Here is a 27,603-nt window from a genome sequence, read left to right as displayed (position 1 = left end):
TACCACAATGCTTTCTATCACTCGCCTACTTGTTATGCATTGTAGCATGCCTTGAGGTTGCTACGCAATGTATGTTGCGCAAGAGGGGATGTCAGTGATAAGAACGCAAGCGCATGATGGTTGCATAATTCCAAGCGCTTGCTAAGAGTGGATTAGTTCACCGCACACGGAACCAGCATACCAGCGTATGCCGCATAATCTCCAGGTCACGTTACACTGGTTATTTAGAAAACCCAACTTGCCTGCGCCGGGGCAGCCGATTACAAGGCGAAGAGTTCAGTGGCGTGTTAGCCACCGGCTGAGATGGCTGTGTCGTGGTACGCCGTGATCGTGCTTGTAGCCACCGCGCTAGGCGCCTCTATTGGCCGTGAGTTCCATTTGTTTTCATAATCGTTACGTGTTTGAAAATGCGAAATGTGCCGTAATTGTTTTTTCATAGCTTCGGTCGAGCAGTGTTTGATTGTGTGTGGTCTCGTAACCGAAACGACGAATGCAAAAAGCGACAAAATTTAAGACAGTTGTTACTACCACCACAGAATAAATAATAGTACTAGGTACAGAAGACTCACTCTCTAACAAAACGCGTCTGTTACGATCAGGACAGATATGGCCGCTAAGTGGCGACAGCGCCACGCGCGGCTTATGGCTAGCCACCAAAATTGGTGTGGAACGGATGTACTTTTCAGCTACCTGTAGCAAAGCAACGAAATCGCAGAGTGAGCCACGCCTGCTGCCACTCAGCTCCGTTTAGTTGCAAAGCTCGTTTGCAAAAATAAAACATGTGATTCACGCAAAGGCTAATTTTATGACAAATACTTAATTTTTTCTATGGGCATTTGATATTAGTCGAGATAATAATTCAAGTCAAAATACAACAGGCGGTACCCTGTATTCATGAGTATTTAGCATACCATTTGCATAAAATTTTACGCGCGTTTTGTTGCGGCTTAATTGCAATGATGCCTTATTCATTAATCTTACTAAATCCCAATTTGACTTTATACTAAAATTCCAGAATATAAATCCAAACCTCTTAATTTTATAATGCCAACCTATAATGAATCTTAGGAAGATTTAAATTTATTAAGTTTGACACGAAGAAGGACAGTAACTAATTGACCATTATAGTCCAGCCTGCGTATTATGGATGGCTTTATCCATCTTTATCCACGTGATAAAATAACTGTCACTTTTTAACACCGGGGGAAAGAAAGTGACAGACGCCGTTTTGTCACGCTGTCACGTAGACAATAATGACCATCATATCCGTACAGGCAGTTTTTGCCATTTAAGAATTAAGTCATTTATAACGTTCTGGCTTATTAGAGTTGCAAAAGTTATTGTGAGGCAGTGATAATATAGATCACTGATTTAATTGTTTAATAATATAAAAAGGTACTTAATGCACACAATTCTGTACCTACTCCATTCATATAGGAATTTTATTTCCAAACAATAGATGACACAAAGATGAAGTATGACATCATTTTCAGAGTTCTAAATTACTTAAACACACGTCTATGAAGCCGGTAAATGAAAAAAAAAAAAAATGAAAATTTATGAATAACATTAGGTTACAGGTCAAAGATTACATAAAAATTTAAATAATATTGTAGTATATACCTACTTATACGTATATTACACTTAGGCCCAGTTGCACCAACATTTAACAGACTGACGTAAAACAGCAGAGTAGTATGAAATTTCCCATACAAAAAAAAATTGCGAACGCTTTAACAGTGACAGACGGTTTGGTGCAACCGACCCTTATTAATACTTATGTGATGTGCAATCCTCTGATAACTCGGGGCACATTCTAGGGATTTGATATCGATAAATAAGATGTCGATATAAGACTTTATGACTTAAGGTAAATTTCACTTTTTATGTACTTTTAGCAATAAATGAAAATGGAGTAATGTTAAATAACGATAAGAAATAATAAATAACGATATAAAATAATTAAAATAAAACATTTAGTGCCAATGTGGAAATAGGTATATAGATAAAAGTTTAAATATTGCCACAACGAGTGTGATCAGCGCTTTTAGTTTTATATATACATCATCATCTTCCTCGTGTTGTCTCTGCATTTTGCCACGGCTCATGGGAGCCTGGGGTCCGCTTGGCAATAAATCCCAAGAATTGGCGTAGGCACTAGTTTTTACGAAAGCGACTGCCACCTGACCTATTTATTTCACATAACCTATGACGTTTTATACATACATCACGCACATAATAAACTGACACAAAGATGAAGTTCTTTCAACCCTACAAAAACCATTTAACTGCTTCCTTATCCTTGTTATAGTGTACATATAAACCACTACATCAAGGAACACTGTAGAAACAATTAACAACACCAAATCTTTCATAACACTGCCGTAACAGGCACATAGGAAGTGTGCGTGCAGACTCAAAAGCAGAGCCTATTTCATCCCAAACACAAATGGTATTGTGTATATTCGAGTAATAAAGAGACATAGGCCGTTTCGGTCCTGTAATGTGTAATGCATACGAACATTGCCAACTAGCAATTATGTCATTAGAATCCGTGTTTTGTAACGCAGTCACAACTGTTAATCAACGTAAAGTACCACGAGACCTTTGGTACATATACACACATACGTATTACAAATAGATCTCCTCGATTACAATTTTATTGTTGGGAGATTTTATTAAATTTATTTTCATGTTATTATTTCAACATAAATCACTCATTATAACTAAAAACAAACTTAAGTAAGTACTTACTTAGTTACTCCGTTGGTTTAGCGACCCGAAATGAGTCTTAGCCTTCGAAGCCCCTGTCAACCAGGTCCTTCCGGCGGTACCTACTTAGGTCGACCGGATGGTCGTCGATGGACGTGGCGTCCCACCACGCAGGCTCTTTTGGCCGCCCTATCCGCTGGCATCCTCTCGAGATGACCGAGCTAGCGTATAGTCTTGCTGACTTGATCTCTGAGATGTTCCGTTCGGACTGGTGTCATAATACTACTTACTAAGTTGGTGGTCTTAAGTAATTACTTTATATTATTTACTACGACTATGCACATAGGACACAAGAGGGTGGCAACAGCTGCAGTATTAATATTGTCGCTGTTTGTCACGTACAGTTTTCGCGTTTGTCGCTCGAGTGGCGAGCAATGTTTGTTATTCTTGGAATGTAGCTATTAGGATAAGGCCTTACAAATTAGGACAGGGCAGCCCAACCAATGGTCATATAGGGAACGTACTGCGATGGAAAGAAGTGCGTGAAAACTTTCACTAACAAAGAAAACCGGCAGAATTTCTAGCATTTTAACGGCAAAAATAATAAGGAGACAAAAAAAAACTATTGTAGCTACCTATCGTTTCGCGGCTTCGAAACTTAGCTTACCATGTTCTCGAGCAAAAAAATCCTGATTCAAATTGATTTTCCAAGAGCGTTCCAGTGGCAACGGGGATATTTCAATTTACAAACCCCCGGTATAATTATATGTATATACTCAGTATAAGTAATGTACGTAACTCATTTCTTACTAGGTTAGTGATAACTTTTGACATTGGAAATGTCTTTTCGTTCGCTCCAGTATAGGGTCCGATTTCACGAAAACGACTCGAAAAAATTACTTAAACACACGTCTATGAAGCCGGTGAATGAAAATAAAAAAATAAAGTGAAAATTTATGAATAACGTTAGGTTACAGGTCAAAGATTACATAAAATTTTTAATAATATTATAGTATATACCTACTTATACGTAAATTACACTTAGGCCCAGTTGCACCAACATTTAACAGACTGACGTAAAACAGCAGAGTAGTATGAAATTTCCCATACAAAAAAAAATTGCGAACGCTTTAACAGTGACAGACGGTTTGGTGCAACCGACCCTTATTAATACTTATGTGATGTGCAATCCTCTGATAACTCGGGGCATGTGCCCCGAATCAAATCCCTAGAATGTTCTAGGGATTTGATATCGATAAATAAGATGTCGATATAAGACTTTATGACTTAAGGTAAATTTCACTTTTTATGTACCTACTTTTAGCAATAAATGAAAATGGAGTAATGTTAAATAACGATAAGAAATAATAAATAGCGATATAAAATGATTAAAATAAAACATTTAGTGCCAATGTGGAAATAGGTATATAGATAAAAGTTTAAATTTTGTCACAACGAGTGTGATCAGCGCTTTTAGTTTTATACATACATCATCATTGATCTTCCTCGTGTTTTCTCTGCATTTTGCCACGGCTCATGGGAGCCTGGGGTCCGCTTGGCAATAAATCCCAAGAATTGGCGTAGGCACTAGTTTTTACGAAAGCGATTGCCACCTGACCTATTTATTTCACATGCCTATGACGTTTTATACATACATCACGCACATAATAAACTGACACAAAGATGAAGTTCTTTCAACCCTACTAAAAACCATTTAACTGCTTCCTTATCCTTGTTACAGTGTACATATAAACCATTACATCAAAGAACACTGTAGAAACAATTAACAACACCAAATCTTTCATAACACTGCCGTAACAGGCACATAGGAAGTGTGCGTGCAGACTCAAAAGCAGAGCCTATTTCATCCCAAATACAAATGGTATTGTGTATATTCGAGTAATAAAGAGACAGGCCGTTTCGGTCCTGTAATGTGTAATGCATACGAACATTGCCAACTAGCAATTATGTCATTAGAATCCGTGTTTTGTAACGCAGTCACAACTGTTAATCAACGTAAAGTACCACGAGACCTTTGGTACATATACACACATACGTATTACAAATAGATCTACTCGATTACAATTTCATTGTTGGGAGATTTTATTAAATTTATTATTCATGTTATTATTTCAACATAAATCACTCATTATAACTAAAAACAAACTTAAGTAAGTACTTAGTTACTCCGTTGGCTTAGCGACCCGAAATGAGTCTTAGCCTTCGAAGCCCCTGTCAACCAGGTCCTTCCGGCGGTACTTAGGTCGACCGGATGGTCGTCGATGGACGTGGCGTCCCACCACGCAGGCTCTTTTGGCCGCCCTATCCGCTGGCATCCTCTCGAGATGACCGAGCTAGCGTAGTCTTGCTGACTTGATTTCTGAGATGTTCCGTTCGGACTGGTGTCTTAATACTACTTAAGTTGGTGGTCTTAAGTAATTACTTTATATTATTTACTACGAGTAGGCACATAGGACACAAGAGGGTGGCAGCAGCTGCAGTATTAATATTGTCGCTGTTTGTCACGTACAGTTGTCGCGTTTGTCGCTCGAGTGGCGAGCAATGTCTGTTATTCTTGCAATGTCTGTTATTCTTGGAATGTAGCTATTAGGATAAGGCCTTACAAATTAGGACAGGGCAGCCCAACCAATGGTCATATAGAGAACGTACTGCGATGGAAAAAAGTGCGTGAAAACTTTCACTAACAAAGGAAACCGGCAGAATTTCTAGGATTTTAACGGCAAAAATAATAAGGAGACAAAAAAAAACTATTGCACCTACCTATCGTTTCGCCGCTTCAAAACTTAACTTACCATGTTCTCGAGCAAAAAAATCCTGATTCAAATTGATTTTCCAAGAGCGTTCCAGTGGCAACGGGGATATTTCAATTTACAAACCCCCGGTATAATTATATGTATATACTCAGTATAAGTAATGTACCAAACTCATTTCTTACTAGGTTAGTGATAACTTTTTCTTTGAATACTCCGCAAGATTCTCTTATAATGTATCCGTCTGGGAATTTAATGTCAGTCAAGTTCAAATCGCTTTCCTTATAATATTATCAGTAAACGGAGCGGCATTCGAAGTTTACAAATTAATATTACCTATCTCATTTTGATGTCGGCCGCAGTTCAAAGTGTAAGTTACATATAACCATGAATACTTAATAATATATTTTTAGGCGTTAAAAAGGGCTCAGTACGGATCAAAATGTTTTAATCATTTCTGATCTATGCATCGTGTGTATTTAAAAAACCTTTTTACATTAGAGCTCTTTTACGTTATCCGACACGTCCGACGACGAACTGCCTTTCACATAGAATATCGAATATCTGTATCGGTATATACCTATGTAATGTAAATTGCCAGATAAGGCAGCGCACGCTATGACAAAAATAGTAATAACAATGACTGACTTTCCTGGACCCTAATATTCAAATGATGTACCTAAACTTTCAAGAAATTATTGTGGGTCATAGCCGCCAGACGGAACCCACAACCGTTCACATAGCATGATAGGTAGGTAGGTAGCTTACATAAAAAGATTTTACCATAGGTACTTATAAAATTGGTCTGCTTGTGTACTAATATCGTATCGGATAGCATAAAGTGGCTTTTATCGTTCTTCGACGAGCGAGAGACTCGAGCTTTGACGTTAATTTTGAGACTCTTACAGACTTTCAGACGGTTTAAGATTACGGGTAATATCCGGACATCAGTCACAGACACCGAAACCGGATATTATTATTTCTTCAGTGATTTTTCCTGATTTTTAAGTTAACCTAGCTAAAAAGACTTCGTAAGAAGCTGTTTTTTTTTTGTAATACGATTAGCGACAGAATTCAAATCTTTATTTTAACACATTATTACTAAAGTTCACATTTTGTGGCATGGCTAATGGCTAATGTTGTCATAGCTTTTAATTCCGCCACTAAGCACTTTGAACATAGCCCCTTAACTTCCTTAACGTGGCGTTATTGTTTTCTCGTATTTTTGACCGCAAGTCTTAATAGCGAGAATAGCTTAGTTAGCGACTTGCAAGTTTGGAATTGAGTATTGAGATCAACGAACAGCCTAAAATGGTCGCGTTTTAATGGTATGTTATCGTGGCTGTTACATTTTAATAAGTAACTATTGTAAGTGCGTGGTAAGTGCGACAGTGATGCATGATAACATAGACGGTAAAAGTGTAAATATCGTATTCGTAAGTACCTTCAGTACCCCAGTAGAAATAATAAAAAACCCTTTTTCGTTGATTATTATTATTATGATAGCTTGGGAGCTCGTTTAGATTTCCGACTGAAATTTGCCAGCGATAGTGTTGACTCAAGGTTCTGACCTGTTCCTGTCGGTTCCGCAGCTCATGGATTCCCAGAAATCCCAGAATTCGCTCACGGATTGTAAACAGATATAAAATTTGTCTTCATTTGGTTTTATTTATCTTAAAACGTGATTCACTGACGCCAAAAAAGGTAGTTCTATGTAGGGTGAAAATGCATCATTTAGTCAGGAAAAGTCAGAAAAACCGCAAATGACAATAGAAATACCTACCTATTGGGGGAAAACATACATTCTTCCCTAAACTTGGGACTTTCCATTTCCAAAAAGGCAAGGTTTTTATATTTAAAAATCTAACCACTGAGTGGGAGGTCCAACCAAGCAAGGAGCCGGCATACCTCATCGGCGATGGCGGGATAGCTTGAAGTAATTTTTACAGATCGTCCAGAATCAGCATAAAACCGCGAAGAATGGAAAAAGACCTTTGCTCGGCGGTGGGACACAATGGGCTCATAATAGTAATAAAATAAACCCCAATCTGATTACATACCCTCGAATGGCCCAAGTAGGGTCTATGTTTCTACTGGTATTTACATATTTTGAAGCGACCAGCAGTCGATCAGCAAAGACAAGACCAATGTTGAACGCTCTGTACCATAACCGCAACTGTTACATTACATAACACGTTCTGTTTTTGTTTTCGCGCGTTCGTCGCATGCATTCTAATGTTTACGAGCAATACGCGTCATCTTGCAACATGATAATTGGAACTGGGGTACCATTTGCATTTTAATTGAACGTCATATGGGAACGCCGAGCGGCACAGCCGTGCACAATTGCACATGCTAAACCGCATCCGTGAAATGAATCCCGTGGCCCAATTTAACTTGAGAAAGTAACAGAAGGGAAGTAGCTCTTGTTATTTCAAAAAGGGCTTTAATATGTTAACCTAATCGGTAACCATATCACTGATGAGTGGCAATGTCACGATCGATTTGTCCACTTATGGTCTTAGACGTTTTTTTTGTTGCTGTTGTTCGCTGTTTTATACAGTTTAGTCGTGACGTCACCCCCTGGCACAAAAGTAGCGACAAGGTATATTTTGAGGAAAAGTTTTGACTTTATGTTTGAAGAAACGTCACATTTGACACTGACATATCTAATCCATATCGTTTCTAGATCTATTAATTAACGTATTTTAAAGTTCGAATCGGGCCGGCTGCAACATCTAGTAGCTAGGGTTTGCAATCCGGATCCGAAATGTATGAAATTATCCGGATCTGGATCCGGATCCGCGGATCTTCCCATACATTTCGGATCCGTCGTGCAAACCCTACTAGTAGCCCATTTATGACGTTCATAGTAGGTATTATGGTCGATGTTTGCAAAATGCCAATTTGCAAAGATTGCTGAAGTACTCTTTACAATTGGTTGGATAGGGATATACCATGTGGGTCACACTCCATACCCACATCGGATCAATTTGAAATCAATTGGATCAGTATTAAAACTTGTTTACACCGGTGAAACAGGACAAAGGCCTTACGCGCAAAAGGCCTCACATAAGCACAGATTATGTAATAGTATTATTAATAGTATTATAAGGGTGTGCATGCATTGTGCAAGTGTCACACGTATTTTTCTCACCTACATTTTAGTTTAGATGCAATGGGTCATTATATTATATACAAAAGTTGTCACTCCTAAGGACAGTTAACAGCATGTGCGCATTGTAAGTACCATAAAAGTATAAAACTTTAGCTTACACAGCTTTAGTTTGGCTTTTTAGCTTTAGTAGTTTTTAGTTATTTCGCTAAGAGCCCTGGTAGCCTAGCGGTAAGAGCGTGCGACTTTCAATCTGGAGGACGCGGGTTCAAACCCCGACTCGTACCAATAAGTTTTTCGGAACTTATGTACGAAATATCATTTGATATTTACCAGTCGCTTTTCGGTGAAGGAAAACATCGTGAGGAAACCGAACTAATCCCAATATTTATGGCCTAGTTTACCCTGTGGGTTGGAAGGTCAGATGGCAGTCGCTTTCGTAAAAACTAGTGCCTACGCCAATTCTTGGGTTAGTTGTCAAGCGAACCCCAAGACTCCCATGAGCCGTGGCAAAATGCCGGGACAACGAGAGGAAGATGAAGATGATGACTTTTTAGTTATTTCGCTTTTACTGAACTGTGACGCGGTGGGCAAAGTTATGTTAAAGAGCAAAGGTTTATAAGAGCAAAGTTTTCAAAGTTAGTTAGTTTACGGTAACTATTTATCTTACAAGTTAATAGAGAAGGAGTGCGGATAATGGTTCCATCAGAATTTTTGACTTTATAGCCCTTAACTTTGGGTTAACAGAAGAGATGTGTACCTAATAATTGCTATGTATGGTATGACCCAAACGCGCAAGCGACAACATGCAGCCGATACCCTATGGTAGGGGAGCCCAAGAGGGGATTTTTGTGTTTACTCGAGCGCGTCAGATTGAGATATGAATGATATGCTACCCCGTGTAGTCTACCTTTACCCCTTTTAGCCATCTATGTTGAGCCCTTGGTTGGTGGGGGGTTGGTGGGGGGTTCAACAAATTGTTAAGCAGATTGTGGATTTGGTCAATTTGGTCATATTAGTCCAAATTAACGCTATAATTGTGCTATTACTAAATCTGATAATTATTTACACGCATTTCCTTAATCTGATGGTTACAATGTAAAAATTAGGCGTCAAACTTGTGTTCGTCAGATTAAGAAAATGCCTACAAATAAGTGTTATATTAAGTTATAGAAAAATTAAAATGAAATTAAAGTGGACAAAAACTACCAAACCCACAAACTGCTTAACGATTTTTAACCCTCCACCAACCCCCCGAAATTAAAAAAAAATTGTAGATGATTTCCGGCTCGCTAGAAAAAAAAAACTTTATATAACTTTTTTTTCTTCTTATCATCTAATATTTCGATTCCAATAGGTCTGTATGACGCTCGAGTAAATCCCGATTTAGCATCGTGGGCTCCCCTACTACTAATTTTCCAATTCCAATAAATGGGGCAATTATTTCGCTGACCTAACAAAAACACAAATTAAATACAATACAATGTGTTTTATAAACAAAATAAATTGTTGGATTAAGAAATGTAGGTATGACATTGATTATGAATATTATGATTATGAAAATTAGTTTTTTCTTATCGATCTTTTTTTCCATTCGTTTCAGACATCCACGCAATACCAAATCATATGTTATAAATTATAAGACATCTATTTTTCAATTATTTGTGTATAATACATTTATCTTTCATTATCGTTGTGTGTCATATATATTTATTTACTCATCAAACCATTTTCAGTAAAGTTCATCCCATACCGCGTACCGTCCAATGAGCCCGTCATAAAAACGAGCCGCATCCTCAGGACGCTTAAGCAAGTATGTACGTAAGTCTGTCTGTGGTATACTGGGAACTCATCATTGGTGACGGTGGCACGTGGTGGTGTAAATAGCTACTTAATTAACGCACTTCGGGATTTTGTGATAAAGTCGTTAAAATGTCAATATGTTGATTGTTGACAACGATGTTGTGTCCACATTCGTTATAAAATAATTTGTTGTCTTATTTTTATCTACTGGAAATTGAACCGCCCTAATCGTGTAAAATATTGTTGTTGATTATTTACCACTTGGCTAAAAATATGCGACCTTCATAATTTATTAACACACTTGCCCATGACTTCGTACCCAGATTTTTATACAAATAGTGACGTTTTTAACAAATTTCCAACATCTATAACTAACCTCATTCAACCATAATGACGTGTTGATAGATATGTACAATTGTACACCTATCTTAAACACACATTAAACAATAATTTAGAATCCGAGTATGTAGGTATGTACAATTGTATATTAACATCTTTGATTAAATTGATTTAAAGCTAATTATAATTTAGGAACAATTAATTCGTTTGAAGTGTTTAATTACTCTACGTAAATTAAAGCCTATACAGTTTCATATGACTCTCCTTGACTTGAGGACGGAACGTGTAGAAACCAGTGATAATAAGAACGGCTAAGGAATTCAATTAATATTAATAGGATTGAGGAATTAATGGGTAAATGTTATCTCGTCCAGATACAATTGATATTTCTAGATTAGAACAGAAAAACTGACGCGTATCAAGACCTACGTACCTACAAATACAGTTATACTTAACTTAATTTAACAATTTAGATACAATGAAATAAAATAATTTTATGACGACCGGTCTGGTCTAGTGGATAGTGACCCTGTCTGCTAAGCCGATGGTCCTGGGTTCGAATCCCAGTAAGGGCATTTATTTGTGTGATGAACACTAATATTTGTTCCTGAGTCATGGTTGTTTTCTATGTATATAAGTATGTATTTATCTATACAAGTATGTATATCGTCGCCTAGTACCCATAGTACAAGCTTTGCTTAGTTTGGGGCTAGGTTTGATCTGTGTAAGATGTCCCCTAATATTTATTTATTTATTTATTTTATTTATTAACATCAATTAAATTAAAAACTAAACTTCTTTGGCACAATGCCCCCGCGGCATTGTGCCAAAGATGCTGGCAGCATTCCCTCGCTGAATGGCAATACTAATGCGCTACGAGAGAAAGCTGCCAGCTCTCTGGTCACCGGTAGTATCGACCAACTTTTTGCACATTTAGATACAATTAGTTTAGAATTTTAACAATAAAACGACGATGTAAACCCGTGATATTGTTTTCCTCATATTTTTTATAGATTCGAATTTTTCGTAAAGCTGAAGACGATATTCTAATATTGTGATATTTTGTCAGCTGAGAAGCAGGTGCTGGAGAAGTCAGCTTGCGGGCGTGTGTGGGTGACGGTGCACTCGCCGAACATCAACCAAGGCGACCGGGTCGTTCTCCAGGACGCCATCGAGCTCAACTGGGACTTTACCAACTGCGACGCTGTACCAAAAAGTGTAATTATAAATTATTATTATTGTATACACTATAGCTAATAGTAGGTACTTAATAGCTATGGCGACCGGTCTGGCCTAGTGGGTAGTGACCCTGCCTATGAAGCCGATGGTCCCGGGTTCGAATCCTGGTAAGGGCATTTATTTGTATGATGATACAGATATTTGTTCCTGAGTCATGGTTGTTTTCTATGTATTTAAGTATTTATATATTATATATATCGTTGTCTGAGTACCCACAACACAAGCCTTCTTGAGCTTACTGTGGGGCTTAGTCAATTTGTGTAAAAATGTCCTATAATATTTATTTATTTATTTATTTATTTATTTATGTGTTGTCAGTGACATAGATTCAGACATGATACAAAATTATTTGGTTTATCGATTTATTGTAATCCGTTACTTAATTTTGCAATAAAAGTAATGTTTAGCTCTTTTCCCATACCTATCTCGTAAAAACTTTGTAAACCAGCAAATCCCCATAAAGTTTGCGTTCATTAAAAAAATAATATCAAAGATAGGGAAATTACTCAAATGACTCTTAGCACAATGGCAAGTAGATATTCTTGAGATCACGAATACTTATATTATAAAAAAAATGTTTACTTTCTTACTGTAAAATGAGAGTAGAATGATTGCTCACTTATTTATATTACTTTTATTCGCGTGTCCGATGGAACTTGACGGTAAGAACAGTCATAAATCCGAATAAACGCGGAGACTGTTGAGCTTGTTCAGATTATTCATTTTAATTAGATAATAAAGGAAAATAATGTGGGGTTTGCCCCGTCGAGTGAAAATACCTCACAATAAGAAGTATACGATAATTTGTTTTTTCACAGAATTGCACGAAATCACCATTGAATATGGAGGCAAAAAATAAAAAGATAAAAAGAAATTATCCTGTAGTATTTGCGAGATAAAACCAAATGTTATTTTGTACAATAACCTTATCTGTGAAGGAAATAACGACATAAGTATACGCACTTCCTCGTTCAAACGTAAATTTCCCTTACATAAGTAGTAGTTCGGAGATGTCAGATGACGCTCGCTGAAGATCGCTTTTTATTTACCACCCGCGCATGTAGGTCACACTCTGTCATCTACAATTGTACTCCAACACCTTAGCACTTGTTACGAAACGTAATGACTGTGGAAGTGCCCAATCACACGGTTTACTCGACTGGTACACGTCGTCCATACATTGCATGTTGGAAACAAATCACTAACGCTTTTTGCAGATCCAGTAATAACATGAAGTGATTTTGCAGGAATTTGCATAATTACACGATAGTTCTAGATAGTTCTGAATGAGAGTGATTACACGATCCGTCGGTTATACTGTTTTGATTAGCGGAAATATTACGTTGTAATTAGCATCCCTCTAACTTTCTTCGATTGGCTATTTTGTGGCGAGTTACACATTAAAACGGGTGTAACAGGGACATGCGATGCACAGTAAAGTTAGGGCGCAATACAATCTTTCGGAACGCTGCGGCAGCCATTTTGATGTGACATTATTTCGCGGGAATCTTGACCACTTGAGTTTTGGGGCGTCCGGCAAGGTCCCAGAGCCCATATCCAACAACATACTTACCTACTAAAACTAGAAGATTTACCCTTCCATAGAAAATGGACCAGCCATGAAAAAAAATGAAAAATGAAAAAATATTTATTGGTTTTGTACAAGTTTGCTACAATATTGGTTGGGATCTTCTTATAAGCAACAGATATGCTTGTAACAGAAAACCTCGCTCTTCCAACAAATGCAGGGTTTAAACCAATATGTTTGTGTATATAAATCTAATACTTAAGACTTAAAGCCATAATGTATGAAACAGCCAATTTTTTTTTCGCGATTTCGGGTTTGGGCCCATACTAAAAGTTGCTCAGTATAATCCCAAAACCTCCCTGGCAACAGGAATGCAGTTATTTTTTAGCCACCCTGTACACTTTAATCTGGTTCGATCCATAAGCGGATTTTATCTCTGTCTCCAGATGTAGGTACATCCGATGCCACCACTAGACGTTAGGCAATAATAGAATTTGCAAGAATCCCTCTTATCCATTTGTTTTCGAGTACACAAAGGATAAAATTACCATAAGTCATAAGAAGAATGCGTATAAGGAAAGAGGTCGGGAAAGAAATAATGAAACATAGATAATTTATGTAATATAAGTAGGTACCTATTTACTATAACGCATGTTTACCTACCTACGCAAACATCTGTGGCACGCAGAAGGTAAATGCTTATACATTATGTCATCTTTTTGTCAACCACAGCAAAAGCAATATCTAGTACCCTTTTTAGGGTTCCGTAACCCTAAAGGAAAAAACTGAACCTTTATATAGGATTACTCGTGCGTCTGTCTGTCTGTCCGACCCCCCCCCCCCCCCCCCCTTTATCTCCGAAACTACAGGGTCTTAAGTTTAGAAAAAAATACACAAATTAGTTCTTTACCTATACATGTCAGGAAAACCTATTAGAAATGTGCAGTCAAGCGTGAGTCGGACTTAATTACTTAGTTATTGATCCAACCCCTAAAGACATTTCATTCATGTTCCACATAAAAAAATACATTGTTAAAAATTGGGTAATGTACGGAACCCTTGGAACGCAAGTCCGATTCGCACTTGACCGATTTTTTTCTACCAGCCTTATCAAAATTATGAGACCCGGTATATAACCCCATTCTGCGATTCTGATTATGCGTTTAGTTTTTGACAATAAATCGCGATTTATTTTTATTTGGTTTTTGATAGCCGGTGATTCATAGATGGCCTCTTTGTTTCGCTGTTATGTAAGTACCTACGAGTACCTACATTGTAAAATACTTACAGGAAACAAGCTTTTATCATTTTTATTTATTTATTAGGCGATACATAAATACTTATTAATAACAGGTTATAAACTAATATTGCTAGAATATCCGCCCAATTGCAGGCAAACACGGTATGCATGTAACAGTTATTGCTTAAGTACATCACTTTTATTCTATATGTATACTAATTATTAAAAAATAATCATATTATGTTCGCGTGCCCTATATCGGCTATTATGTTCACGCAGAACAAATCGCAATGTTGATTTACCGTCAGATAATCGCATATTTCCTAAAATGTAACAACTTTCTCACTTATACAACTGAATGTTATTAAAACTTTATGCATACAAATTCAATTTTATGTGCGTGTCACTCTTGAGTTGAAACGGCGTTACAAAAGCTTTTATAGATGATATCTTTACTTAAACCTTAAAATAAGTTCATGTCATTCACGAAGGTAAAACTACCATTTGATTGGCATTTTTATTTTGTTCTGTTGAATTCACAATAGTATCAGTTAAATGTTAAATGCACCATTTATAATTCTGAATTTTTACGGGAATCAGTTCTATGTGTTACTCATTTTTATTTATTTATTGTATTTTTACAGACATAGCTAAGTTTATTTACATGTTAAAAACTATCGATACAAAGTCCATTTCGATCAAAGTTTTCTCGAGTTGTCCTTAATACGTTGCGGTATTTAGGTATACCCAAATGTGAGATGACAATGACATTTGACCGGCGCGGTTAAAACGCTCAAAGATTCTATGTCTAACCCTATTCACAATGTCTGCAGATCGGGCTGTTCGATGACAGACCAGGCTCCTGGAACAATGCCCTTCAAGTGTTTTCGATCGACGCGGATCAGGGCTACGTCATCACCACCATATCCCTGGGGGAGCCGGCGCTGCCAGCCGGCTGGGACAAGGGCCCGGGGCTGAAGGGGCCACACTGCCTGTGGCCGTGGGCTGGGGCTGGTGATGGTAGTGCGTTAATCACATCTTACAACTGTCTGAAGATACAGCCGTCTTGGATGGAGGATAACCCGTAAGTTACATAACTAGTACCAGTGTAGTGGGTTTGTGAGCTGTAGAACTAGCGATAAACTTATACATAAAATATACTTACTTTTCATTGGGTCATTATCACAGCGAACTCACAATGTTCTTAAGCGCCATGGACCCTGCTGGTTTTTATACCAATCTCCGCCATTTTGAACATTTTCCAGAAATACCTGCTCACATAATTTCCTGAGAATTTGTTGAGAAATAAGACCTGCAGAGGAGAACATCCGGACATACGAAAGTTTTTTGTCCAAGCTGAAACGGAGACATTCGCTAACGCTCGGTCAATTACATTTTATAATTCTACAAACCAGGTTTTGGCAGAAGAAATTGCAAATGGATGTTACCTCTCTCAAGCTATAATAAGGAAATGCCCTTACTTTTATGTTTTCGGAGGAAACTCCAACGGGGCCGCTACCGGCCCTGTCTGTCTGAAGAACTCTCAAAGACTCAGGGTGAAGGTACCGCGGAGTCCTTCTCACGCTTTGTCACTCTCATCATCCGTCCGAATTAGCTAAGTGCTTTGTCCCCCGCTATATAACCCCTCGCGATCATCCCAATGACCCTCTTTATACCCTTTTATGATCGGCCGAATACCAGAAACCCGTACTTGACCGGCACCCGGCGGATAACGTTATTACCTAACCTAACCTACCTTTCCTTTCGCTTAGTGAGTACTGTTTGCAAATAATCATGAACTAGTGGTAGTCAATGAGTCTTTTCTGTTATGTGTTGTTAACGGATCCGAGAAACAATGAAAAGTAATATGATTCAGCAGGTCTCCTTCCTGTTTGACCAAACAGTCACGTTATTAACAAATATCGCGCTATAAACTTATAAACACAAACATATATTTTCCAAATCGGTTCAGAAATGACGGAGTTCTGAGGTAATTTTCATACAAAAAATAAAAATATGGTCGAATTGATAACCTCGCCTCTATTTGCCAATTCTGTTAAAAATTGTTATGAAAGGTTATGACGTTTAGTGTAACGTCATAACCTTTTCATAACCATCAAATAGTCAATTGTGATACCCTGGTTATGATTCCACTTGATTTTTCTATGAGCTGTAGGTATAAGTTATTATCCCATCGTTGTTCCAGCGAAATCAACAAACTACGTATTGGTGAGCTAGCGTTAGCTGGCACCCACAACGCAGGCGCCTGGCGTTTCGACACGGAAATCAGCACCGTGTCACGGGACAGCTTCGTGCTGTGCCAGGACCGCTCCATCTGGGCGCAGCTCGTCCACGGCATCAGATACTTCGATTTCAGAGTCGCGTACTACGACTTCTATCCTAATGAGGATGATAGGTAATAGCAATGATATGTAGATATTTCGCTAGTTAGCAATTATGGTAAAAACCCTTAAGAAAAGTTGCAATCAGATTCAATTTCCATCAAAATGCGTCCATTTTGATATAGGGGTCTTGAGATCAGATATTACCCGTTGAAATGTTAGTCATTTTTTGTTTATTGTGAGTTTCCGACGAGGGTATAGGACTTGCTCACAATATTCAGAATTGGTCTTACAACCTAAATCGATCGTATAAAAAGATTGTGGTTATACCTCTGCCAACTTCTGTAACTTGAAACAATATTATACTTTTTATGTAATTTCCGGTGGAGCGAACTACTTGCACCCACTTTACTTACTTAATCGGCCGTGTGTGGTCGGGATGCGGGACCAATGAGCTCGTTGTGTTAAACCACTAAGTACCATCGTCAAAACAGTTCACTGACCTATCGTAAACCATAATACAACGAATTAAGGTATAGCAACTGCCGTAAAGATACCGGCAGTTAATTGCTACACCTTAATTCGTGATAGTACCTGATAGTGATAGTATACCTACAACCTACAGACGACGTGATTGTCTTAATAATTTGTCATCTTAATCCAGTAACTTTGTCGATTTTTGTAACCTGGCTCTTTTGCGTCAAATCCGGTAGTTCTGATTTTTTGCAGACTTGTTTATGATGTTGGTCCAATGAATAATCCAAGTTTGTGACTTCGAGCGCCGAACGCAACTTTGTCAATCCTAATTTGGGGGGCGGGGGTACGATCTTGTGGCTACCGGGCCAAATCAGCTTTGATTTACCTTAGAAACAATTGTGCCAACCGGCATCGCCTGAGACAAAAGTGTATACTCACTGCACTTACTTAGCCTACGAATACAAGTTCGAAAAAATTATACATTTTGAAAGTCTTTATCTCGGAAAATATTAGATGTACAGAGACAATTCTAGTGTCTTATTGTAGCAAATTTAGTCTACTTTAAAAACGCCCTAGGAAGTTACTATCAAAAACTAGTACTTTAGGGTTATAATCGCTCAAATCTAAAAAAAATTGCGGTTTATTCGATTTTTGACAAAGTTGCGTTCGGCGCTCGAGGTCACAAACTTGGATTATTCATTGGGCCAACATCATAAACAAGTCTGAAAAAAATCAGAACTACCGGATTTGACGCAAACGCAAAATGTATAATTTTACTGTATTATCTAGCTTCATTACAATAAGGCGATACGTATACTTTTATCTCTGCTAACGTCGACTGTAGGTACATTATCAATATCACATTCCGTTATAATGTGATTATCTGATTATAATCCTAACTAGGGGGCAAGTAGTTGATGGTTTTGTATGACGAGACATTTTTACAATACTCCCACATCTAATACGTTTTACTCATCTTTGCTAAGTATCGAGACAAAATGAATTTGTTAAAATTGACTTTGAGGCAACTTCTTCTTATCTTAGATATTTAATGTTTGTGGTCCTGATCGTTTTTTTGCTTCGAGTACCAACCTACTTAGCAATATCAACTATTGGGTTCGAATAGACATTAATCCCCATTAAATAGCCTATTGTTGTTGGTAGGAACTACCAGCATAAGTTACATAAACATACGTGATAGATAAACATAGTACTTACGAATTTTATATCAAAGGAAAAAGAATGAAAAAATTTACGCTTCCGGCAGGACTTGAACCCGCAACCTCCGCAATTCGAGCGTTTGCTCTAACCACATAACACACACATACATAAAAACATAGTCCGGTTATAAGTTGAATTATCGAGATGGAATTGCATTTGTAGTGGTTGTATGCTGATAGTACAAGAAAATAGAAAATTCAAATATAGAATGCCTGTAAACAAACAATACTACTACATATGCAATTCCACGCTCTCGATGATTCAACTTACTATATTTACATATGGCGGATACCGTGACTTGCACAAGTCACACAGTCACACCGTCACGCGTGAGTTTGTTGGTATCCGTATCCAGTCAACAGTTGGATGTAACAACGATTGCTCCGTATGCTTAATCGTAATCAATGTTAATAAAATGAACATGGTTTATAAATGATTATACCAAGCATTACTTTGTTAATGACAACAATTGAAAATCATTATTAATGACAACAATAATATTGCGTTGCGAATCCGCGATCTAACATGTTATTGTATCGCCGATTACTTAAGAAATATTATTGTTTTAATAAACGTGGTTTCCTTGGCAATTGAATACACTACTACACTACGATGACCGATAATTTCTTGCTAAACTGGCGGGTGGCATTAGCGATTAGGCTCGCGTCGTTTATACCATCTTAAAAGCAAACGCATAATTGGACTTTTTATTTCTATTGAATTTTTACCCATTTTAATCAAGGGCTAATGCCATTTTTACCGCAGACAAATAAATATCATCGAAACGACATCAAAGCTTTATCGAGATACAATCTCGCAAAACGATAAAATTTTCCCTGTATTGCGTTACATACACGAAGCAGATAAACATTAAACAGCGTTACGTGGAAACTGCGAGCAATCGGCTTCGCGTGGTTTCCTTGATTACTTGCATAACGCAAGCCTATCTAATGTCTCAAACATAATGCCATGATATCGACGGAAAATCGGTCGATCTGGGACGCGATTCGCCATTGTTTTCTGACTGTACCTGACATCATCTAACTTGTGACACGACCGTTGCACTCTGCGGAAACTTTTAAGCTTTTAATTTATTTTTACTTTTTTTTAATATGTTTAAAGCTCTTGTATATGTTTGTCTTTCTATTAAATTGGGCCCTAAGGGTGCATACTGGATATGACATTAATACTAAAATAATAAAGGTGCGATGCGACGCTACACGAAGAAAGGATAAATTGGTCATATATCTTTTACAATGCATGTAATACTCGTGTACCTACTCTAAACGTGCTTGTTTTATTTAAAGAGTTAGGTAGTCCCATTCCCGTCCACACGACGCGCATTGCTGTACCGAGTTGGTTACTTTGTGGTTACTTACTTTACTTATACATACTTGTATTGCAAATTAATTTCTTATACATTTTGAAATGTTTAACAAAAGACTAATATTTTATTCTTTGTTTTTTCAGGTATTGGTTGAACCATAACTTAATACGAGTCCGTCCATTAGTACCATTGCTCAAAGAAATTAGAGCGTTTTTGGATAGCACAAAAGAGGTAAGAAATCGCTTTTACCATTAAATGTAAAATTTCATAGATCTTATCTTATGCCTCATTTCATAGGGTAGTTATACCCGGTAAGTAGTTAATGCCAAAATGATACCTATACCATACCTATACCTTTTGCATTTTTTTTACTACTAGTCTTAAAATCTTTTATACACCTGAACTATATAGGCCATCAACATCATGTTATGAAACAGTAATTATGTAAAACCGCATATAAAATGAAAACAACTTTCATCGACACAACTAAACGCGATACCAAGATTTTATTTTACGTCGGTACTTCAATTTACTAGCTACATATTTCCATTACTGTTACCACCCTGCCGGCTATGGACCACAAAAAATTATGCCTAATACCTGCCTGCCTAAAGTTCCTATTCTTGCTAATCGTTGGAATGATTTTAGTTACCTCACCATGCACTTCGGACATATAAAATGCAAATATTTCTGAAATAAGTGCTTCGTGAAATTATTTACGTAGTTCATATTTTGGTGAGGTTTGCGCGCAAACACTCGGACGGGGCACTATCAAATGTAGGTATGAAAAACTAGGCAACCAAACGCAGATATATCATATATATAAAATTGAAAAACCAGAACGGGATAAAAAACGAGAGAAGAAGCGAGATGGCGCCTTACAAATTTCTAAAAAAGTTTTTGACACGTTTCTCAAATACGACGCACGTATGATAAGAAATAACTGTTCTAATCTATTATCTAAGTATGAGAATATATCTAGAGCATAAAAACTATCGCTTTCGATGCGTATTTAATTTACAATAAGCAAAAGAAATTTTCATAACATTCTTCATTTTACGACTATCGGCTATTTTCGGAAACTCTCGGTTGGTTTCGTTTCGAACTTCAAATAACCAAAATTATGTTTGTTATGTTGGTATGCAGTGATTTCGGCCTTTTTTACTCGAAGTAAAATAAAAAGTGCTGTCAACCTCAACCTTTTACCTTAGTTTATGCCCATACGAGTGACATGCCATATAATGACTGATAATGACTTATCAATATCAATAGTAATTTGTATTTTGTTGTTTTAAATTTCTTTTTGAGTTATGTTATTCAGATTTACTTTCACAGCTTCGGCAAACAAATTCGTCCGGGGACCGGGCTGCCGAGATGGGCCAAAAATACAATTAAAGTTGATAGCAAGTTATAATGTAGGTAGATAAAATTTAAGTGCATGTTCAGATATTTTTGAGCGAAACGACCTGGTGAAAATAAGCAAACGTACAGTCAGCAGTCGGCCAAATATCGTAATATAACTCTGTTGCCATAGAAATAAGGATGTGTTCCGATAAACTGGCGGAATACTGAGAGACAAAAGTGGCTAAGCTTACATTGGCTCGGACATTTAGAGAGAATGGGAGAGGATCGTGCCGTGACGAGAGCGTACTTGGGACAACGAAATGGGAGACGCCCAATTGGACGTCATAGGTACCTACCGCTGGAACGACGTAGTTGCTCGCTATCTGCTTATCCTCGGCCATGGGGACTGGCGAGAGCTATCGCAAGACCGAGAAACATGGTGTGTTTTGTTTTGTCTTTTCTCGGAGGCCAGGATTCACATAACCGTAGTAAGTAATGTTAGTATTCAGAAAGGGAAATGGGGAGTACGTACGTTTGTACCAAAAGGCGATTTATGGGCGGTGGTCGTCCATATTCGTCTTAAGGCGGAAATTAATCTAATGAACGTTTTTGCAATTAGGCTTATAAAAATAAATAATAATTTTATGTTGAAACGAGTTTTAAATAAATAACTACGTAGATGAAAAAGTATAATTTTGCCTTTTATCAAATCACATAATTTTTTTCAGATATTTTGCGTATTAAGTTATCCAAATAACGGGTACAAATAAGAAATCCCTATCACCGTTATGAACCCTGGCAGGGTTGACACACTCTTTATTTCATTTACGCGAGCGGGGCTGCGGGCCCGTCTAGTAATAATATAGTGTTAAACACGGTGTGTAATGAAAATAAACACAGGTACCTAATAGTTTATTAGGTTGAGAGAGAAGTAATTATTAAAACACAAAACGTTTAAATAGGGTTCCCGTTAATGTTCCATTTAAACTTTAATGGCGCACATTTATGTTTCTGACCTCTGGCGATCCGTCGACCTTCGGTGTATTGTATTTGTTTAAGAAGGGATCAGGGAATTAAATTGTATAGCGCAAACATGACTTTAAAGCTCTTAAAAATTCTTAGATGGGAAGATTCTGCATGTTTTCCGGTTTTATAAAGAACGGATACAAACGCGATTTAGAATTTCATCATATCAACCTAAACAAATAGATAAAAATATTGAATGCATTTTTGGTTACAATCCTTTACAGTTCGAACTAGTTCCAAGATCCCGACATAATCAATGCTTGTACGTACAGTTAGCAAAACTATTAGCTTTGCTGACTTTACCTACTAGGTACTTATACACTATAATGCCTCTTGGCACATAGTTTCATAGTCAAAACTACCGAGTTATAGGCTCAAGTGTACGTCAAACATCAACTGTTGATATAATAGCGGACATTTCATGGCAAGCGGTTGTTCATTTTAACTATTTAAATACATATTTCAAATTAATTATTTCCGCAGATCGTTTTCCTCGACGCGCACCACTTCCCGATCGGCTTCTACGAGCCGGACGGCTCGCCCATCCGTGCCGTGCACCAGGGCTTGATCCAGCTGGTGCAGCGTGAGCTGGGACCGCATGTGGCGTTCGCGCGGGACTTCGGGACTGGCGCCGGCACCAGGGGACCCACTGTCCAGTCTCTGTTGGACGCTGACAAGCGATTACTCTTCAGCTACGTGGATAATGCAATTGTGTCAGGTAAGGATTGATTCAGCTGATGAAGCGCGAGCTGGGACAGTGTGGCGTACCCGCGGGACTTCGGGACCAACGCCGAAACCAGGGGATCCAATGTTTCTGTCTGTCTTCAATGACTTTGCCCAGCCTTTGTAAAGCTGACTATCTCATATTTTTGTAGCTACGCACCTAAATAATGCCATGAAATAGATTAGTAGATTTAATCAGAAGGTAGAATTACAAATACAAACTGCACGTAAAGGATGACTCACGTAAGACCGGGCCGTGTCCGGGCTGGAGCTTCCGGCGCATCGTTTTCTATGGAAAGCATCACGTGATCGCCTGTCATGTCATCGAAAAGGGTACACTACATAATATAATTCCGAAATATTTTATGCCGAATTTTAAAATATCGAATTTTATTATACCGATTTTTAAATGCTCGACCCATCAAAATTCCGATTGTCGTAATTACCGAACGATGAAAATCACGAAGTTTTATATTTCCGAATAGTAAAACCGACGATTTTTTAAATTCCGAACCACATAATTCCGAATATAACAATTCCGATAGGGAGAAACACCAAATTTAACATTTACGATTTTTGATATCACGAATTCCGAATTGTCATAATTCCGAAATTTTAAATTCCGAATTGAATTGATTCCTATTTTTTAAATTCCGAATAACGATATTCCGAATTTGTTGTTAATAAATAAAGGTACCTACGTTTCTACGGGGGGTAGCAGTTCTAACGTAACCTAAACCTACTTTCTTAAAAACAGTTATTTACTGTAGGGGTCGCAGTTCTAACCTAACCTATACCTACTTTTCTGTAAGCAGTAAGTTTCTAGGGGAGGGAGGGTCGCAGTTCTAACCTAACCTACACCTACTTTTCTAGTAGCAGTTGGTTTCTGTAAAGGTCGCAGTTCTAACCTAACCCACTTTTCTAGTAGCAGTTGGTTTCTGTGAAGGTCGCAGTTCTAACCTAACCCACTTTTCTAGTAGCAGTTGGTTTCTGTAAAGGTCGCAGTTCTAACCTAACCTAACTCACTTTTCTGGTAGCAGTTGGTTTCTGTGAAGGTCGCAGTTCTAACCTAACCTAACCCATTTTTCTAGTAGGAGTTGGTTTCTGTGAAGGTCGCAGTTCTAACCTAACTTAATCCACTTTTCTAGTAGCAGTTGGTTTCCGTAAAGGTCGCATTTCTAACTTAAGCGACTTTTCTAGTAGCATTTGGGTTCTGTGAAGGTCGCAGTTCTAACCTCACCTAACCCACTTTTCAAGTAGAAGTTGGTTTCTGTAAAGATCGCAGTTCTAACCTAACCCACTTTTCTAGTAGCAGTTGGTTTCTGTGAAGGTCGCAGTTCTAACCTAACCTAACCCACTTCGCTAGTAGCAGTTGGTTTCTGTAAAGGTCGCAGTTCTAACCTAACCTACTTTTCTAGTAGCAGTTGGCTTCTGTGAAGGTCGCAGTTCTAACCTAACCTAACCCACTTTTCTGGTAGCAGTTGGTTTCTGTGAAGGTCGCAGTTCTAACCTAACCTAACCCATTTTTCTAGTAGGAGTTGGTTTCTGTGAAGGTCGCAGTTCTAACCTAACTTAACCCACTTTTCTAGTAGCAGTTGGTTTCCGTAAAGGTCGCAGTTCTAACCTAAGCCACTTTTCTAGTAGCAGTTGGCTTCTGTGAAGATTGCAGTTCTATCCTAACCCACTTTTCTAGTAACAGTTGGTTTCTGTAAAGGTAGCAGTTCTAGCATGTCCACATGATTTAAATGCATTTTTTTTCACATCAATTTTAAAAACGGCTGACCATTTAATTACTTCCCTTTTGAAAATCACGAATTTCATTATTCCGAGTTTACAAAAGATCGAATTTCTGAATTCCGAATTATTTTATTTCCGATCGGTCAATGATTTTTCGGAATAGACAAATTCGGAAAAAAAAATCGGATTTTTTAATAATCGGAACTTTAAGCTTTCGTTCATATGACAATCGGATTTTAAGTATTCGGAAATAGCGCAGTCGTGATTTTCTTCTTTCGTGGTTTTCAAAGTCGTGATTTCGATATTTCGGACGTATAAAAAATCGTGATTATGAAAATCGAGGTTATGAAAGTCGGAAAAACATATTTCGGAATATTTGGGTGTTCCCCATCGAAAAGTATGCTCCGGAAGCTCCAGCCTAACGTGAGTCATCCTTAAAGAGATAAGTTCTGTCTAAGTACTCTAAGTTAGTCATGTTTTTTCCAACATAAGGAGAGAGAATCACACATTTCATACTTAAAAAATTTAGTCCCCATATTAACACAATACAATACAGAAGGTAAATGCCAGATTTTCAAATAAAAATCATTGTAATTTGAGTAGGTACTGTGTAGTCTGACGCAAATTGACCGAATATAATGTAATATTAATATTACCAAAGTAATATCGTAGACTTAGCTCCCGGCTTAGTGGAAATGTAAATATTGTTTCATCCCATTCCATTTTTTATATTGTAGGTAAATACAAATTAATGTTTACAGACAGTAATATTGCAAAAATTGTAGCATGACTCGGATATTGCTAGTATTATTTCTAAATTCCTAATCCGTTTTTAGGGTTTTGTTATTTAACTTAATTAATACATTTCGCCTTTTTACTAAGTAAGTTCATGTTACATTTAGCAAGACCACATTCAAAACAACCACATTTAAAATGCTCTACCAGATAAATACATATCGCGTTTCACTTAACTTTAACCAGCAAAATATACCTACCTGAAAACAAGTCATGTAATGAATATAATTAACCTGATTGATCATACTTAATCGTCGCAAATAAATCGTTGTATTAAGCTAATGAGGGATTAATTGTTACGTACGTAATAAGACTGATGAATGATTGATTTATAGATACGTAACAGGTAGCTATATCAATTACAAAATATTATTGGTATTATGATGTTGATAGTTATCTCTAAAACTGATAAAAGTCTAGTCAAACTTTTAGAGGCAATTGAGCGATAAGTATGCTTTAATAAATTTTTGTTGTCTGTGACCACAACCTTTTTTGAGGGCTGGATCCGCGCCTGACAATGAGGCTACAATTCGATAACTTAGGTACTTACATGTACTAGCCATTATTATATTTACTTACCTACACTTAACATGAAATATGTATAAAATATAATAATGTACTGCAATTACGCCTTTTTTCTGGAGGGGAAGGCAAATATCCCTAATTTCCTTCTGGTGACGACCTCACGTCACGACCCTGACAGACCTTTGTTGCTCTATGTATTCTATTTCAACACATTCCTAAGCACACTTGTCGGTGTAGGTGTGTTCTTATCCTGTTTCTTTACATTTCTTTGTTCAGTTGAAAAAAAATCCTATTATGTTTCCTTATCAACATTTTGATACGATTACTGGCACACCTATACGTAGGACAATAACAACACACAATTAAATAAAATGTTTAGTGTAATCACATTTATTACCATAAACATGTGATTAGTAATCACATGTTTATGGTAATAATAGTTATCTTTTTACTGTGATTAATTTTGCTAACTTAAGTACTAAAACGAGATGAAATAGGTATAACAAGATATTACGTTGTAACAATTGTAAATTTGAAATAGTAGTACCCTGACAACTAGAACCCTGAAATAGTTATTACTATATTGTTCTGCCATTTGGCACCTTATTTATTTACTTGTTGGCTGTTCCAGAAAACAATTGGCTATGGCCGATCCTACCTCACCTTTGGGCGAACACGAACAACCCGACCGAGCTATTCACGTACTTAGACCAGGCCATCGGCGCCGTACACCAGAGCAACGCTCGGTCGCCCATGCACTCTGCCATGGCGCAGACCACGCCCACCGTGCTCGACATCCTGTTCCTCCGAGGGTCGCTCAGAAACAACGCCGATGCGGTTAACCGCAACGTGACGCAGCGTCTACTGACGCGCTGGCGGCAAAACGCTAACATAGTTTCCACTGACTTTTTCCTAGCCAATGATGTTGTCGATGTTTCGATAGCGATAAGCCTCGAGCGGGGCCGAGCCACCAAGCAGAGCAGTCAGTTATGACGTCGCTCGCGACCAGCCTCCCGCCGCGGCGGTATCCATGTGAATGCTCTGAAATCACTTGTGCGAGTTGCGCACCGTTCGCCGTGGCTCCCCCAAGCAAGGATCCGCACCAAACCGCCTCACCTAAACTGGCCAATTTAAAACGTCGCCAGCTGATCAGAGATATCCGCTGCGCTAAGATCACTGCCCGACTTCTTAATATAACGTCCACCGGACAATAGTGAGATAATTTTAGTATTGTATAGTTAGTTAGGGCCAGAACTAGTCCTTAGGTATTGACGCTACTTATAAAGTAACGAAAAATTGTATATACCTACGTATATAAATATATTTTGTGCCAAATGAA

The 27,603-nt window shown here is 37.8% G+C and overlaps 1 protein-coding gene across 2 annotated transcripts; it reads left to right on the top strand.

The window, feature by feature from the left end:
- The first annotated feature begins 260 nt into the window (after positions 1-260).
- Positions 261-27,603, top strand: LOC134794329 (PI-PLC X domain-containing protein 3). 2 transcript variants are annotated; one of them, XM_063766120.1, is made up of 8 exons: positions 280-367; positions 10,335-10,415; positions 11,810-11,958; positions 15,581-15,831; positions 16,954-17,163; positions 20,258-20,345; positions 22,968-23,202; positions 26,896-27,603. In XM_063766120.1, the coding sequence occupies exons 1-8, from the start codon at positions 304-306 to the stop codon at positions 27,255-27,257; spliced, it is 1,440 nt and encodes a 479-aa protein (XP_063622190.1). In that variant the 5' UTR covers positions 280-303; the 3' UTR covers positions 27,258-27,603. The 2 variants fall into 2 exon arrangements, with proteins under 2 accessions (XP_063622191.1, XP_063622190.1); XM_063766121.1 differs by lacking the exon at positions 10,335-10,415 and having other exon boundaries at positions 261-367.

Source organism: Cydia splendana, chromosome 10, assembly GCF_910591565.1.
Source record: "Cydia splendana chromosome 10, ilCydSple1.2, whole genome shotgun sequence".
In the NCBI taxonomy this organism is placed as follows: Eukaryota; Metazoa; Arthropoda; class Insecta; order Lepidoptera; family Tortricidae; genus Cydia; species Cydia splendana.
This window is presented reverse-complemented; position numbering and strand designations above follow the sequence as displayed.

What these genes read in the sequence shown, in the direction of transcription:
- LOC134794329 (XM_063766120.1), top strand. Translation starts at nt 304, where the DNA reads ATGGCTGTGTCGTGGTACGCCGTGATCGTGCTTGTAGCCACCGCGCTA. An exon ending in GCTAGGCGCCTCTATTGGCC is followed by an intron (nt 368 to 10,334) that starts GTGAGTTCCATT and finishes AACCATTTTCAG; the next exon opens with TAAAGTTCATCCCATACCGC. An exon ending in TTTTGGATAGCACAAAAGAG is followed by an intron (nt 20,346 to 22,967) that starts GTAAGAAATCGC and finishes TTATTTCCGCAG; the next exon opens with ATCGTTTTCCTCGACGCGCA.